At 40.1% G+C, this 18535-nt stretch overlaps 1 protein-coding gene across 2 annotated transcripts in view; it reads right to left on the bottom strand.

The window, feature by feature from the left end:
* Positions 1-18535, bottom strand: part of LOC126428174 (uncharacterized) — a 129315-nt gene that overhangs the window by 86680 nt on the left and 24100 nt on the right. For both annotated transcript variants that reach the window (XM_050090088.1, XM_050090089.1), the window contains exon 2: positions 12918-13012. In XM_050090088.1, coding sequence (XP_049946045.1) covers positions 12918-13008 — 91 coding nt within the window. In that variant the 5' untranslated portion in view covers positions 13009-13012. The remainder of the gene's footprint in view (positions 1-12917; positions 13013-18535) is intronic.

Here is an 18535-nt window from a genome sequence, read left to right as displayed (position 1 = left end):
ACAGTAGTAGTAGTAGTAGTAGTAGTAGTAGTTGTTGTTGTTGTTGTTTTTGTTGCTGTTGTTGTGGCCTTCAGTCCTGAGACTGGTTTGATGCAGCTCTCCATGCTACCCTATCATGTGCAAGCTTCTTCAACTCCCAGTACCTACTGCAACCTACAACCTTCTGAATCTATTTAGTGTATTCATCTCTTGGTCTCCCTCTACCATTTTTACCCTCCACACTTCCCTCCAATACTAAATTGGTGATCCCTTGATGCCTCAGAAGATGTCCTACCAACCGATCCCTTCTTCTAGTCAAGTTGTGCCACAAACTTCTTTTCTCCCCAATCCTATTCAAAACCTCCTCATTAGTTATATTCTTCTGTAGCACCACATTTCGAAAGCTTCTAGTCTCTTCTTTTCCAAACTATTTATCACCCATGTTTCTCTTCCATACACGGCTACACTCCATACAAATACTTTCAGAAACGACTTCCTCACACTTAAATCTATACTTGATGTTAACAAATTTCTCTTCTTCAGAAACGCTTTCCTTGCCATTGCCAGTCTACATTTTATATCGTCTCTACTTCGATCATCATCAGTTATTTTGCTCCCCAAATAGCAAAATTCCTTTACTACTTTAAGTGTCTCATTTCCTAATCTAATTCCCTCAGCATCACCCGACTTAATTCGACTACATTCCATTATCCTTATTTTGCTTTTGTTGATGTTCATCTTATATCCTCCTTTCAAGACACTGTCCATTCCATTCAACTGCTCTTCCAAGTCCTGTGCTGTCTCTGACAGAATTACAATATCATTGGCAAACCACAAAGTTTTTATTTCTTTTCCATAGATTTTAATACCTACTCCGAATTTTTCTTTTGTTTCCTTCACTGCTTGCTCAATATACAGATTGAATAACATCGGGGAGAGGCTACAACCCTGTCTCACTCCCTTCCCAACCACTGCTTCCCTTTCGTGCCCCTCGACTGTTATAAATGCCATCTGGTTTCTGTATAAATTCTAAATAGCCTTTCGTTCCCTGTATTTTACCCCTGCCACCTTCAGAATTTGAAAGAGAGTATTCCAGTCAATACTGTCAAAAGTTTTCTGTAAGCCTGCAAATGCTAGAAACGTAGGTTTGCCTTCCCTTAATCTAGCTTCTAAGACAAGTCATAGGGTCAGTATTGCCTCACGAGTTCCAACATTTCTACGGAATCCAAACTGATCTTCCCCGAGGTCAGCTTCCACTAGTTTTTCCATTCATCTGTAAAGAATTCGTGTTAGTATTTTGCATCCGTGACTTATTAAACTGATTGTTCGGTAATTTTCACATCTGTCAGCACCTGCTTTCTTTGGGATTGGAATTATTATATTCTTCTTGAAGTCTGAGGCTATTTCATCTGTCTCATACATATTGCTCACCAGATGGTAGAGTTTTGTCAGGACTGGCTCTCCCAAGGCCATCAGTAGTTCTAATGGAATGTTGTCTACTCCCAGGGCATTGTTTCAACTCAGGTCTTTCAGTGCTCTGTCAAACTCTTCATGCAGTATCGTATCTCCAATTTCATCTTCATCTACATCCTCTTCCATTTCCATAATATTGTCCTCAAGTACATCGCCCTTGTATAGACCCTCTATATACTCCTTCCACCTTTCTGCTTTCCCTTCTTTGCTTAGAACTGGGTTTCCATCTGAGCTCTTGATATTCATACAAGTCGTTCTCTTTTCTCCAAAGGTCTCTTTAATTTTCCTGTAGGCAGTATCTATCTTACCCCTAGCGAGATAAGCCTCAACGTCCTTACATTTGTCCTGTAGCCATGCCTGCTTAGCCATTTTGTCCTTCCTGTCAATCTCATTTTTGAGACGTTTGTATTCCTTTTTGCCTGCTTCATTTACCGCATTTTTATATTTTCTCCATTCATCAATTAAATTCAATATTTCTTCTGTTACCCAAGGATTTCTACTAGCCCTCATCTTTTTACCTACTTGATCCTCTCCTGCCTTCACTACTTCATCCCTCAAAGCTACTCATTCTTCTTCTACTGTATTTCTTTCCCCCATTCCTGTCAATTGTTCCCTTATGCTCTCCCTGAAACTCTGTACAACCTCTGGTTTAGTCAGTTTATCCAGGTCCGACCTCCTTTAATTCCCACCTTTTTGCAGTTTCTTCAGTTTTAATCTACAGTTCATAACCAATAGATTGTGGTCAGAGTCCACATCTGCCCCTGGAAATGGCTTACAATTTAAAATCTCGTTCCTAAATCTCTGTCTTACCATTATATAATCTATCTGAAACCTGTCAGTATCTCCAGGCTTCTTCCATGTATACAACCTGTAACAACAACAACTGTACATATAATAATATTTTCTTCTGATTTTTGATAAATTAGTGTAAGCGATGTTCTGATTTCATTTCTTTTTTTCTTTTGATGTCATTATGTTAAAGAAACTGTGAACAATTTTCGATGTGAATATTAATGTTTATGTCAAATTGCAAGCAATATTATAACAAAATGGAAATGTTAGAAATGTTGAAAGTGTTGTACGATGATAAAGTTGTAATTGTGCGCCTGGTCCATACGTAGGCAATGTATTAGGATATGTAGAATGCAAAACCTTTGGTAAATACCCTGTCTGTAAGGGAGCGGTAAAAGGTGGATGGCAGGCGAGCACGGGAAAATGCACACGGGCACGGCACGGCATAACGGGCTCAGCAGTAGTAGTCGGAGTTGGGCATCGGTCTGAGAAACACGCTCTGGATCGAGGAGGCTCTCCTGGAAAACGTGATTTCATTGAGCCTCGGATGTGCCGTTTCCGACGACTATACAGCATGGCTATATTCCATAGGCACTAAATGGAAAAGTATTGCGACGCTAAGAGGAAGCAAAGTGCCGATACTTCGAGAGCCATAGCTGTGATTATATGTGTGCTTTGCGCCTTCTCGCCGCCTGCCGACCGCCGCATCGATACGAACAGGTTGATACTTTTAGTACTGTATTCGTGTGGACCAGTGTTACTTTTGTTTCTTACTGTTCAATAACAACTTAACTTTTACCAGAACTGTCCTATCATTTAATTATCCTCATCACTAACCTAGACAGGGTCCTTTCCACATGTTGTGCAATCCGAGTGTCCCGAGATGAAGATTTAAAGTTTATGTTAATAATGATTACCTGCAGACCTAGATATGTCAGAAAATTGTTTAAAGAACTTTGTTGTTAATGAATATATAGGTCTGGCAAAGTTGGAAGATAATGTTGAAATTGGTTTAGTAATGAAGTTTAATTATTTGAGGCAGATAAAATGGTAATTAAATGAGCAGAAAATAAGCTAAAAAGAGTAGTAACTCACATATTGGAAATCTTGAGTGCTTAATACTTTCAATAATCAAAATTTCAGTACAGTGATCATAACAGTTTCAGGGTCCCCCCCCCCCCCTTTTCTTTTCTATTCATTTGAATTCTGAAGTGTACTGAACTGATTTTACCAGCAAAGTTAAAGTCAATATAAAACCAAAATTTATTAGTGTTTTACCCTTTTCAAAATTGACACTGTATGTGTGTTTGGAAAGTGCTATTTCTAGGGTAACCTATGCCCGATTTTAATTAGATCAATAGACAGTACGAAATTTGTAGTAAACATTATAGTGTATTGTTGTGTATTTTTGGCTTGTCCATATTAGTACAGAAAGTGGGATTATTAGTTCAGTAGATTTTCTGGTTCTAAAATTTACCATATTTTGCAGTGTTATTACGTGTTGTTTTACATACACGTACTTCAACTTGCACAGGGAAGAATCTCAATTAATGCCTAATTAGGCTGGCGACCGTTTTATTAACAAATTGGTAGCATCTGCTGTGTTGTTTCTTGTCCGTCCTAACGTGTATTTGCACTTCGGACTTGCTTGACGTATCATTGTTGTTACTGAGTGGGTGAAAGTCTGATTTTGCCTCCATTCAGGTACACGCGGTCAATATCTACCCCAAAATCCTTTCATATAAGGTGAAGCCCGTCAACTTACCATAGTACAGGCTTTAATAAGTATCGTACACAGTAGCGTAGGGTTACAAACCTTCTTTTATGATTCTTGAACCAAGTGTTAGCTATGATTACGTTGTGCACTGTGCAAAATTCTACCAGGCAGCTTCCTCTTTCATTTCTTAGCCCCAATCCATATTCACCTACTACATTTCCTTCTCTCCCTTCTGCCTACTACTGAATTCCAGTCACCCATGGGTATTAAATTTTCGTCTCCCTTCACTACCTGAATAATTTCTTTTATCTCATCATACATTTCTTCAATTTCTTCGTCATCTGTAGTGCTCGTTGGCATATAAACTTTTACTACTGTAGTAGGCGTGGGCTTCGTATCTATCTTGGCCACAATAATACGTTCACTATGCTGTTTGTAGCAGCTTACCCGCACTCCTATTTTGTTATTCAGTATTAAACCGACTCCTGCATTACCCCTATTTGACTCTGTATTTATAACCCTGTATTCGCCTGACCAAAAGTCTTGTTCCTCCTGTCAGCAAACTTCACTAATTCCTACTATATCTAACTTTAACCTATCCATTTCCCTTTTTAAATTTTCTAACCTACCTGCTCGATTAAGGGATCTGACATTCCACGCTCCGATCCATAGAACGCCAGTTTTCTTTCTCCTGATAACGACGTCCTCCTGAGTAGTCCCCGCCCGGAGATCTGAATGGGGGACTATTTTACCTCCGGAATATTTTACCCAAGAGGATGCCATTATCATTTAACCATACAGTAAAGCTGCATGCGCTCGGGAAAAATTACGGCTGTAGTTTCCCCTTGCTTTCAGCTGTTCGCAGTACCAGCTGTACCAGCACAGCAAGGCCATTTTGGTTAGTGTTACAAGGCCAGATCAGTCAATCATCCAGACTTTTGCCCCTGCAACTACTGAAAAGGCTGCTGCCCCCCTTCAGGAACCACACGTTTGTCTGGCCTCTCAACAGATACCCCTCCATTGTGGCTGCATCTACGGTATGGTTATCTGTATTGCTGGGGCATGCAAGCCTCCTCACCAATGGCAAGGTCCATGTTTCTTGGGGGGGTGGGGGGGTGGGGGGAACAGCCATGGGTACCAGGATGGCACACACACACACACACACACACACACACACACACACACACACACACACACACACACACAAACACATCCATCTGCACATATACAGACACAGGCAGACGTGTGTAAATCTGCCTGTGTCTGTATATTTGCGGATGGATATGTGTGTGTGCGCGAGTGTATAATGTCCTTTTTTTCCCCCCAAGGTAAGTCTTTCCGCTCCCAGGATTTGAATGACTCCTTACCCTCTCCCTTAAAACCCACATCCTTTCATCTTTCCCTCTCCTTCCCTCTTTCCTGATGAAGCAACCTTGGATTGCGAAATCTTGAAATTTGTGGATGTGTTTGTGTGTTTTTTATTGTGTCTATCTACCAGCACTTTCTCGCTTGGTAAGTTACAGCATCTTTGTTTTTTATATATATTTTTAGTAGGAGGAAGGCCAATCATAAGACGGAAAGATACTGAGTACAACAAAACAACTGCAGTGTCAACTTTGTTGGACCTAATGTTTAACCTATTGGCTTTTATCAATTACATTGCTGCCCATTCAACAAAAGCCCATTGCGAGGCATTAAAGTAAAAAATGTGAAGTCACACAAACACAGAACAAGCCATGAGGAAGGCACACGCAAAGAGTTCAGAAAATGAAAGGTAAATAAATTTCATGTATGATACAATATTTAGACAAAAATTTAAAAGCAGTTTCAGAGGAGTGCATAGCTACTTGTACTAATATATACAGCTGTGTTTTTGACTACTGAAAACAAATATATCAGAATAAATAGGTCTACTGTCAATATGACGAAAGAGGAGTTTCAATATGAGCTGGGGTAGTCCATGCAACCTGCATGCTATTTTATGTAAATCTTGTTTTATTTTTGATATGCCGATGTAGAACTTTCTTCATATTCCCGGAATAACACATTATGACTTGACACGATATACTGTACATACTATGAAGATGTATTTGCCTGAGATCAGTGATGACAACTAAGATTTGCCAAAAATGGTAGTCATAAATAAAATTATAATTAGCGATCTTGGAGGTTGTAGTTTTTACATCTGTATTTCAAAGTCCTATTTGCCACAGGGTGCACCAATAAACCATTTCAAGTCTTCAAAAAAACAAAAGGCAACCACATAGTACACTTAGAAAACACTGCTACTGTAATGGGAAATACAATGGGGATGATACTGCACGCATGCACCAAAGATTAACTGCCAATAGCTGTGGAGTGTGAAGCCTAAAAAGTCGAGTGTGATATCTCTGGTATCTGCAGACAGATCAGTGTGGCCACAGACTTTGTTTGCATAACAGCTGTTATTTTGTTTTGCTAGAAAAATTATAAGGGTAATAAAAGAGCAAGGAATTGTCAAAGTTTCACATGAAACAGAAAAACTGCTACCAAAACCTATCTTTCACTAAAAGAAATGTAATGTCAAAGACTGTTTATTGTGTACCCGAGCCTTTACACAATTCCAGCATTTCCAAGATCGCCGAGAAGACACTGAAGATCACCGAGTCCCAGGAGGCCCTCCAACATCAATAAATATATGAAAATATCAAAATATTTGGTAATGTGATTTGGCTGAGTACTCAGTTGATTGCTGAAACTTTAGAAACTGTCAAAGAATGCATACGGCATATTTTACATTAGGAATTTAGCACGAGAAAAGCATGTGCGAAACTGGTGCTGAAAATTCTTACAAAAGAAAATAAAGCTTGGGAAAATGTTTGTACTGATTCTTTGAATAACATTGAAAATTATCCTAATTTCTTGGAAAGAGTGATAATATGTGGTGAATATTAGTTTGTCATTTATGATCCAGAAACTAAGTGCCAATCCTGAGAGCAAAAAAAGCTCAAGTGAGCAAATCAAGATTCAAAGTGATTTAAGAGGTTTCCAGCAAAGAACAGCATTCCAGTGTTACACCAACACCTTATTCACCTGAAGTAGCACCATGCGACTTATCTCTTCATTCGAGGTCAAATCTGCATTAAAATAAATAAAATTTCAGTTCGCTGAAGCACCTGAGAGAAAACACAACACATGTCATCGAGGAAGTCACACAGTAAAACTTTCGGCACTGTTCCCAGCGACGGAAAATTTTCATGGAACATTGTAGGGTTAGAGGAGGGGAGTATATTGAGGGTAGCAATAACTAAACATGTATGTTTTTTAAATAAAATGTTTTATAGCAATAGTCCCATTTATTTTATAGCCACATCCCATATTTCATCATATTCAGAGCACTTCGTGGCCTATGTGGAGCTTATTAAACACTCGACACGTTTCTGGAACCTGTTAACTGCTCGGAGTTGAATTGTGTAAGCTATTTTTCGCAATCTATACTTTACGCCGTCTCTAGTCAGCAACCGTAATTTCGGCACCAATGGTGAAGTAGAGGGGTACCCGATACAGTTGCATCCGCTGGATCCACCTTTACGTTTGGTTCTCTCTTGTCCTTTTTCTTCTTTAATCATTACTGTCATTCTGGTATTTATCTCTGACTGGGGTGAAGAACGAGCAAATTGTTCCACTGCCCACAGCCTGCTGCTCCATCAACCAGAGGCTCAAGTCAAGATGCGAGGCAGAGTTAATCTTCCGGGTGGGCCCAGAGGAAGGTAACTCTTAGTTTGTGACGGTTAGCTATGAGAAGAATTTAGCAGGAACAGAGAGAGGAGGAAATGTTGTCTCAGTCCCAAACAGATGTATTTGGATGGCCACCGGTGCCCAACAATGGCACGGATGTGGATGTCTTCACCCCAACTGTAGGCAGCGGCTCAGTCGCCAAGTTTGCAAAGTTTGCCACCGTGTGAACTGAATAAAGGTATTTGCACTTTTTATACGCTCCAAAATATGAGCGACAGTCGAGATCGTGAACTACAGTACATTTCTTTCCCTTTTTAAAATGTGTCAAATTGTAAATCGAAGAGATTGTTGCTCTTTGCTGACTTTAAATATTAGTGGTCAATCTTGAGGAGCATTCTCGTGCAGTTGCTGACTGCGTTACACACAGATGGGATCATTTGCAATAAATGGAGAAACGTCACACAGAGATAGAATGTACAGCTTTTCATCACAGTGGTAAATCATTACTTTCTCCTTTTGGGATACAAGTCTCCTTTGAAACTCAAAATAAAGCATGTAAATGTTTAAGGCAAAGGAGTACACTTCAACAGGTATCAGACTCTCCAATTCATATTGCGGCAAGGTAATGGTAAGTTCAATTTGTGATTAATCATTGTTGTTGTTGTGGTCTTCAGTCCTGAGACTGGTTTGATGAAGCTCTCCATGCTACTCTATCCTGTGCAAGCTGCTTCATCTCCCAGTACATACTGCAACCTACATCCTTCTGAATCTGCTTAGTGTATTGATCTCTTGGTCTCCCTCTACGATTTTTACCCTCCACGCTGCCCTCCAATGCTAAATTTGTGATCCCTTGATGCCTCAAAACATGTCCTACCAACCGATCCCTTCTTCTAGTCAAGTTGTGCCACAAACTTCTCTTCTCCCCAATCCTATTCAATACCTCCTCATTAGTTACGTGATCTACCCACCTTATCTTCAGCATTCTTCTGTAGCACCACATTTCAAAAGCTTCTATTCTCTTCTTGTCCAAACTGGTTATCGTCCATGTTTCACTTCCATACATGGCTACACTCCATACAAATACTTTCAGAAACGACTTCCTGACACTTAAATCTATACTCGATGTTAACAAATTTCTCTTCTTCAGAAACGATTTCCTTGCCATTGCCAGTCTACATTTTATATCCTCTCTACTTCGACCATCATCAGTTATTTTACTCCCTAAATAGCAAAACTCCTTTACTACTTTAAGTGCCTCATTTCCTAATCTAATTCCCTCAGCATCACCCGACTTAATTCGACTACATTCCATTATCCTCATTTTGCTTTTGTTGATGTTCATCTTATATCCTCCTTTCAAGACACTGTCCATTCCGTTCAACAGCTATTCCAAGTCCTTTGCTGTCTCTGACAGAATTACAATGTCATCGGCAAACCTCAAAGTTTTTACTTCTTCTCTTAATCATTATAGATCATTAATTGGTATAGATTCACTAAATTGATTTCTGTATACTCAAACGATTTTAACAGTTCTATATGTATCAAGAGTTTCAGTGATAGGAGATGATGTAACATAGTTGTAGTATGGCTAGTAGTGTGTAAAGCTGTGGCTGAGCAAGCAGAGTGGTAAGTTGTGCTAGTGTGCAGTAAGACAGTTACATGTTACAGTGGCCTGTCAAGAAAATGTAAATAAATGGAAGAATGAATTTGGATGTTGAAATTAATTAAAAGCTGACCAGGTCTCCACACTGTACGCAAAACAGCAAAAATCTAGGCAATTAATGACACAACTACGATCGACAATTGTCGAGAGAATGGATCCGGAAAGGTAAGTACAATACGTATTGCACTTCATCTTCCTGAATAATTTTACACACATTGCAAGAAACCCACGATCATGGAGTAAACTGCAATTACATTTAAATTCTGTACAAATTCAGTACTCGAGAAATAGACGAGCAGGAACATTACGAGCAATAGTATGTACTGTTTGTTATACAGGGTTATTCAAAAGGATCTTTGTGGTTTCAGAAGACGACTGTGCAAAAGCTACAAGACATACAGAAAGCATACACCGCTCAGAGTGCACAGCGTATCTCTAAGTTTCAATCCGTAATTCACCCCACGGTGTATAAACAGACTGCACCTTTAGGGAGACAGTGTGTCAGAACACGGTGTATAATGGAGTGCCCTCAAATTTGCTAAATGTGATTAATCTGTGATGTTTCAGCAACAGTTTCATGCTAAGTACGAGGTAAAAGATCTGGTACAAAACAACACACTGGTCGTATAACACATTCTGTGAGAATGGCTGCTTAGGTGTTGTAAAGAAAAAAAGTTTGCTGTAACGGTAACGGGCTGTGAGTTTTAGTTTTTTGAGGGTTTGCAGCACCGAGTGGTAGAGGGGAATCCCCCGACCAGAGCAAGCATCGTAGGAACACTTTATACGAGATACACAGCAGAAACGGTGTGTGAGACGGATCACAAAATAGCTGACATAGCAGCACAAGAAAAACTGCAAGTTTCTCGAGTGACTCGAGTCGAGTTGGAAGATGAGGATTTTCTCAGCTCTACTGTGACTGGAGATGAAATGCGGGTGGCTCATTCCACGTCTGAGACAAAAAGACAGTCGTCACAGTGGCGACATTCCAACTCCCCGTCTGCCAAAAAATTTAAAATTACAATTTTGGGTTAAAAAAAATTGTGGCTTCAGTGTTTTGGGACCGAACAGGCATCATTTTTGTCGAATTTCTGCCTCAAAAAGAGCATTCAAAACAAAAGGAGGGGAATGCTGACTAGAGGATTGTGCTTGTCGCACATCAACCCCCGTCCTCACACAGCCTTGACCACCGAGACACTACTGAACTTGTGTGGTCGCAATGCTTCGAACCATCTCCCATATTCTCCCGACTTGGCACCTTCAGATCGTCATCGATGGGCAGGTGCAGGGAGAGTTTCTGATGTATGGGAAACAGCTGGCAGGACTGTCATTTGAGGAAGCCATTAAGAAGCTTGTGCCACAGTTCACTACATGCACTGAATGGGGTGGTGATTATGTGGAAAAATAGCTAATAAGTGCATCAACAATATCCTGTATTTTTTCAAATACACTTTTTCTACAAAATATAAAAATCTAGTACGCTTACTATCTGAATACGCCCTGTAAATATGGCTATAGGCTGAATATTTATAGGTTTTCTTTTCATTTTTTATTGTTTTTTGTTTTAAATACACAGATATGAGAGCAATTCATACCCACCACTTTTTACACATTAAATAACAGAAATTCTTCTGCGGAATAAAAGGAGTTGTTGAGGAGTAACTTTTTCAGTAGTCTGTTTTAAAGTTTTACTTTGCTGTCCGTCAGACTTGCAAAGCATGCTAGTGCTGCCTATCTGGGACACTAACCTTCGTTCTGACTATTTCAATGACTTGCAGTGGCTACTGAAGGAAGAAGTTGGTTTTCAGGGAGGTAACTGAAAAGGTGAATTGCCACAATGTTTGAGTTTGGGGCACAGAACATCCACGCTAGATAGTGGGTATTTGTGGGAGAGGGGAGCTCAATGGCGAGGTTATCAGCACACGTATGAAAATTAGTGAAAACGCACGTTGTTAAATGTAGAAAATGTGATAAAAGAGGTAAGAAGTAATCTGAGACAAAGTTGCACTCACTCTCTCAAGCTCACCCACAATCAACCACACCATCATACTTGTGCACACTCTGCAATGTAGCGTTAAAATGGTCATACGTTCTAAAACTGACGAGACTGTGGAACACGTTCGTGATTCGTCTAAAGTCTGTGTCTTTTGTTCAGTGTCCTCTTCAAAACTTACGCACCATTTTTCTTTGCTGAGAACACTATGACTGGTTTTGTGCATCCCACTGCAGCTATTGCTTATGTCAAAATTACAACAAGACAGTGGAGAGTTTATTTTGCAACAAGACTGTGCTCCATCACACTTTCTTTCAGACTTTCATTACCACTTTAGTGCCTCACTGCCTCACTGTTTGACTGAACATGCCAAATATTGTGACTGTCCTCCCCTTCAGTGGCTCCCACGATCAACTGACTCAACTTCATATGATTTTTTCTAATGGTGTTATGTCAATGGTCATATGTTTCAGCCTCAACTGCCACTTAATTTGTAAGAGTAGCACGGTCGAATAACTAATGCGGTCACCGATATCGACAACAAAACGTCAGGATGTGAACGGTAAGTTTGGCAGTGCTACGGTGCGCCATCCACAACTCGCACGACAACTACGCCGCACAGGTGAGAAACGGCGTCGCTCACGCACGCGGCCGTGACATCTCCGGAAGCATCAGTTACAGGGAGCGAGGAGCCTCACCGACTGCAGCCAGAGGCCCTGCAGTACCACACAGCCACGACCCTGCCAGTCACGTGTGCAGAGAGGGCGGCACGTCTCTTCCCTCGATAGCTCTCGTCGGTGTGCCGGCAAAGTAGACGACGGTCCGAAGTGAAGCGTCGTTTGTAGTGCTGTCCGTGTAGGTTGTTTATTTTCTGTCCGACTCTCGGGCACTAGCCAGAGTCCAGATTGTTTGCGTACATGGAAGGTAGTTCTCTGTGTAAATTTTGTTCTCAGTGTACCCTCCTGAAAGGATTAAAGAATCGTTGTGAACTTCTACCTGGTGTAGTTGTTAAAACCCAACTTAGGAACATTTTAGACGCTTGCCGTGCCACAGTAATGGTAGCCACAGGTGAGCACCTGTTAACGTGAGTTAAAAACTTGGAGAAATCTACCGATAGGTGTCTATTTTCTGTACGTCTCTTAGTCTGTGCGTGGTCTTCTTCCGAAACTCTGAGGTACTTACGAATAACCTCGTATATAGGCCACTGTGAGCCACGTAATTCGCCGAGGACATTTTGTCGTTCCGAGTTTGTGTATCATTCTTCATCTGTTTACGAGGAGGGGAGAGAGTGAAGGCTCTCGTGAGCTGCCGGGAATATTACCGAATCCTTCACAGGAGGGCAATGCCTGTGACTGAGCAGGAATCACTACTTTAAATCGAGACTGAGCCACTTCACAATTTGTCGATTCAGGTTACTTCCCAAATTTGTTCTCAATATACTCAACAAAAAAACAACAGTTTTGTGGTCACAACTGATTACTCTTCATCAGTTCGTGTACAAACTAGGTACTGAGGGAACTGTTCCTCACCATTTATTTTGTAACTACTTTTGCGACAGCACTTCTCAGAACACGAGCAGCTCTTACCTTCTAGGTCCTCGTCACTATCTTCGGACTCGGCAACTGCACTTATTCGGTAATCACGGAAGTCCCCTTGTGGCTCTCCCAGTGTTGCCATATCTCTGAAACAGTAATTTCCTTGTTGAGGCAGTGGTTAAACTTATGTATATCAGAAGTTAACTGAGAGTTGCACATTTCATTACTGAGAATCACTACAAAGGCAAGGCAGGGGAGGAAAAAGTCACATAAACAGTCAAATTTAATTAAAATTTTAAGGGAACTCATACTTACAGGATTTTAAGGTCAGTGCACTAAACAAATAACATGCAATCCTCACAAAAACTTGGAGAAATCCCTTTTGAATATTAGAAGATTTCCACGTGCTGTTAAATACAGAACATTTCTACAACACTAAAAAATTAACTGGTAGCTGTGTCCATAACATAGCTAGTTCAAACATCACTACTAGCACCTTGCAACTTTTTTATTTACTTTTATTAAAAATCCACATTAATTATGAGATATGGTGGTCCTTTCTGCTCATCTTTTGCAATTATTGTAATCTAGTCAGTACATTTTAAAATTTCGAAAAAAATATTTATCGTTTTCTATGAATTCCTGATTCCATAAATGAATTAATTTTTTTTAAACATAACCCAAAAATTTAAGCCTTGCTAGTATGTGACACTTTCCTCAGTGAATGTCATGTTCAATATTTTCAGGTTCAGCACCTTACTGGCTCATCAAAAGGTATCTAAAAAGCATGTCACGAGTAAAAGTCAACAACAGTTAACAAAACTGGCATTTTTTAAAATTTCTTTTAACACGGCCATTAAATAGACCCCCAGCCCCCACTCAGTAGCACACATCACTGAGTGTGTGAAAGATATTTTCATGTTCTGCGCCCAACTAACATATCAGTACCTGTTTAAAAAGTATTATGTAAATATAAGTCAACAACAATTAATGATTTTCTCTCTCTCTCTCTCTCTCTCTCTCTCTCTCTCTCCCCCCCCCCCTCCCCCCATCCCCACCCCAGCAATGTGGATTATGGAAAATGTGTTGCCATTGCTACAGTTCAAACCCTAGAAATAAAAAAAGTATATTTTCTATTTGACGTTCCACATTTTTGTGCCAAATATTAATCTATTGTGAATACTCACATTTCACACGATTAGTAATGTATTTTTTATCGAAAAATTATGATTCAATTTTTTTAAATTAACAATTCAATCTGGTAATAAATAAAGAATTTAGCACAATTAAATAAAAATGTTTGCTATTTGTGAGAGCCGAACAAGAGTTTACGGTTATAAGGCTTGTCTGCTACATTCTGAGCTACCAGTGGCTTTATCAACAACCTCGATATCTTTTGTACTTAATGTCACTAGTTATTCTAATCTTCAATGGCTATTTAGAGGTTTTGTGAGCATTAAAGCATCCCACTTCATAAAACAGATTTGCAGCCACAGCAACAGAGCTTCAAATTCTGTATGTATGAAGAAAATCAAAGGAGGCCAGTTCATAAGATCCCTTGTCAGCCAAAGAGTAACACAGTTTAAACATGAGACAAAACGGAAAAATAAGTCTTGTAAACATTTACTACATGTTTTGAATTTACACAGTGGAAACAACATTCATGCTTTGTGGATAGAATTAGTTGCAATTTAAAGATTACAGCAATATCACTATTGTGGTCTTCAGACCAAAAACTGGTTTGATGCAGTTCTCCATGTTACTTTACCATACGTGCAAGCCTCTTTCATTTCCAAATAAGTACTGCAACCAACATCCTTTTCAATCTGATTGCTGAACTCATTTCTTGGTCTCTCTCTAAAATTTTTAACCAATACCAAGCTGATGATCCCTTTATATTTCAGAATGTGTCCTGTCAGCCAATCCATTCTTTTAGTCAAGATATGCCACAAATTTCTTTTCTCCCCAATTCTATTCAGTACTTCCCCATTCATTAAATGTGCACATTTAAAAAGCTTCTATATTCTCCTTGTCTAAACTGTTTATCATCCATGTTTCACGTGGCTACATTCCATACAAATACTTCCATAAAAAGACTTCCTGACACTTAAATCCATACTTGATGTTAACAAATTTCTCTTCTTCAGAAACACTTTCCTTGCCATTGCCATTCTACATTTTATATTCTCTCTACTTAGACCATCATCAGTTATTTTGCTCCCCAAATAGCAAAACTCCTTTACTACTTTAAGTGTCTCATTTCCTAATCTAATTACCTCAACATCACCCGACTTAGTTTGACTACATTCCATTATCCTCGATTTGCTTTTGTTGATGTTCATCTTATATACTCCTTTCCAGACCCTGTCAATTCCGTTCAACTGCTCTTCCAAGTCCTTTGCTGTCTCTGAAAGAATTACAATGTCATCGGCAAACCTCAAAGTTTTTATTTCTCCTCCATGGATTTTAAATACCTACTCCAAACTTTTCTTTTGTTTCCTTTACTGGCTCAATGTACAGATTGAATAACACTGGAGATGGGCTACAACTCTGTCTCACTCCCTTCTCAACCACTGCTTCCCTTTCATGCCCCTCGATTCTTGTAACTGCCGTCTGGTTTCTGTACAAATTGTAAACAGCCTTTTGCTCCCTGTATTTTATCCCTGCCACCTTCAGAATTTCAAAGTATATGTTCCAGTCAACATTGTCAAAAGCTTCCTCCAAATCAAAACTGTAAACAAAGGTTTCCATAACTTACCTTCTAAGGTAAGTCTTATAGCGTGAGTATTGTCTCACACATCCCTACATTTCTGCCAAATCCACTGATCTTCCCTGAGATCAGCTTCCACCAGTTTTTCCATTCTTCCGTAAATAATTTGTGCTATTAATGTGCAACTATGACTTATTAAACTGATAGTTTGGAATATTCACATCTGTCAGCACCTGCTTTCTTTAGAAATGGAATTATACGTTCTTGAAATAAGATGATATTTTGCCTGTCTCATACATCTTGCACACCAAGTGGAATAAATCTGTTACGGCTGGCTCTCCCGACGATATCAATAGTTCTGTGGAAATGTCATTTACACCAGGGGCTTTGTTTTGATTTAGGTCTTTCAGTGCTTTACCAAATTCTTCACCCAATATTACATGTCCTATCTCATTTTCATTTACACCCCCTTCTCCTACCTTCAAGTTCACTTCCCTTTTTCAGATTGTCTTTATACTCATTCCATCTTTCAGCTTCCCTTTCTCTGCTTAGTACTGGTTTTTGAGTAATATCAAATGCACACTTAATAAATCACAAGGCATAATAGGCAGTCAAGTAACTTCTGCTAATGGATTTGACCTCGGTTCATTACAGCAGCTAGCACTTCCACATAAGCAGGAGATCAGAAACTGTTTCGATTATTCTCAGCGGTTGTCATTTCCGAAAGATGAAGGAAGAGACTAAGTAGGGTAGGTCACTTCAAATACGTCTGACCAACTGTGGCGAGTACTGTAAAGTAGTTTCTGCACTGTTCCTCAATCTAACCCTCATCTCGGAATCTGTATTCCGAGGTAAGGGCAAGATTAAGGAGTGATGGAAAAAACACTTTGAGAATGTCCTGAATGAAAAAAAGAAAGCTGGAGTAGATTTACTGTGGGGCTTGGTGAGACATGTCTATAAAGAAGAGAGTATCACATATGACTGCAGGAGGAGGAGATTAGTGTTTAACGTCCCGTCAGCAACGAGGTCATTAGAGACGGAGCACGAGCTCGGATTAGGGAAGGATGGGGAAGGAAATCGGCTGTGCCCTTTCAAAGGAACCATCCCGGCGTTTGTCTAAAGTGATCTAGGGAAACCACGGAAAACCTAAATCGAGATGGCCGGATGGCGACCCCCCCACCCTCCCCCCATATGAATGGAGAGTGTTAACAGTGCCCATATATGTATAGAAAGGCAAAATGCAAGACAGTGGTAAGGATGAGTTGCTGTGATGTTGAATGTGTCAACTAACACTGCCCAGTGTTTCTCAAATTAGGTACAAGCATACCTGTAATAAGATCATTTCTCAGACCTAGATAGAATTTTAAAAGAGTCGACAGGTCAGCATTTTTTTGAAAATCTGGAAAAATATGTGGGATGGATCCCACCAATAAGCACAAACTATAAGAGGTTCACTGGGGCTATACTATCCACAGCAAATAAATGTATCCCAAGGGGCTTCTGAAAGGAATACATACATGGAAGACATAAAAGTTTGATACTCTGTACAAACAGTTTTGCGACAACAGTGACTGTGAATTAGTTGACGAACCTCTGCACAGTATTGACACAGCTCGTCGTATGCAGTGGGCTGAAACAGCTCAGACCTCAGGCTTCTGCACCTCGAGCAGAAGAGCCCGGTTCCTGCTGAGAAAGTTTGGAGGTACCGACCCGTCAGACTAGACCCGAGCAAGTAGCAAATAACACTGTGACCACCTCTAGAACTCCTAAGACCCAATAACATACAATTGAGGTCAAAAAGGAATTGAAGGCTCTCAAACTAGCCTGTAAACTTGAGTCAGACTAAAGGCAACTGGATTTGATGGCATCTGTTCAAAATTCCAATTCCACAGTGGGAAGAATGTAAAAATTTTGCTAGCAGCATTCTTTAGTGATATCCTCCAAGCTGGTAACATACCACACAATTGGAAAAGAACAAAAATTATAGCCATCTTAAAACCAAGTAAACCAAACGACAAATGCAAAGTTACCGACCCACTGCTTTACTTAGCACAGCATGTGAACTTTTGGAAAGAATATTCCATAACGGAATCAGCTGCAAAATTTTCCAAAACCTGCCTGCCGAACAAGCAGGATTTCACCCAAACCACAGCTGCACTAACCAGATTGTCTCACTGACAATTTGTACTGAAGCAGGATTTCAAAACAAAAGACTTCAACTCTGTTTATAGCTATTACAGAGGCCTACAACACTGTGTGGAGACAAGGGGTTATATTCAAACTTTTAAGGAGTCATGCCATGCCTTAAAATTGGAAACTCATCAATGCTATGTTAAGCAATTGTAGCTTCCAAGTTCTAATGGGTGACAAAATGAGCCCTCTAATGAAGCTTAATAATGGCCTTCCACAAGGATCAGTGCTAGTCCCTCTTCTGTTTTTTTTTTCCCTTTATAAAGCAGACATGTCTAAGAAGCATCAAGGAAATTTGGATATGCTGACACCTGGGCTCTTGCTGCGACCCACAAACACCCAGGCATTATTGAGTCTGTCCTGACTGAAGACCTACGAATTGCTGGCAAATACTTCCATAACTGGAGGCTACAACCAAGTGCTGCCAAAACAGAAGTCACCAGCCTCCACCATAACAAGCTCACAAACAAGGAAATAAAGGTATATTTTGAAGAGAAACAGCTGTGCCATAACAAAAGTCCACATTATCTAGTGATCACTCATGACAGGACGCTCAGCCTCAAAGAGCACTTGCTGAAAACTGTTGTTAGGATGAAGTCAAGAAGCAACATCTTGCAGAAACTTTGTGGCACGACATGGGGATAATTAGCTCCAACATTACGGACATCTACTCTCGGACTGATGTACCCTGTGGCAGAACGCTGCACTGCAGACCACACTCGTCGATACGCAGCTCAACCGGACTATGCGCATCATCATAGGAACGTAA

Source organism: Schistocerca serialis, chromosome 12, assembly GCF_023864345.2.
Source record: "Schistocerca serialis cubense isolate TAMUIC-IGC-003099 chromosome 12, iqSchSeri2.2, whole genome shotgun sequence".
In the NCBI taxonomy this organism is placed as follows: Eukaryota; Metazoa; Arthropoda; class Insecta; order Orthoptera; family Acrididae; genus Schistocerca; species Schistocerca serialis.
This window is presented reverse-complemented; position numbering and strand designations above follow the sequence as displayed.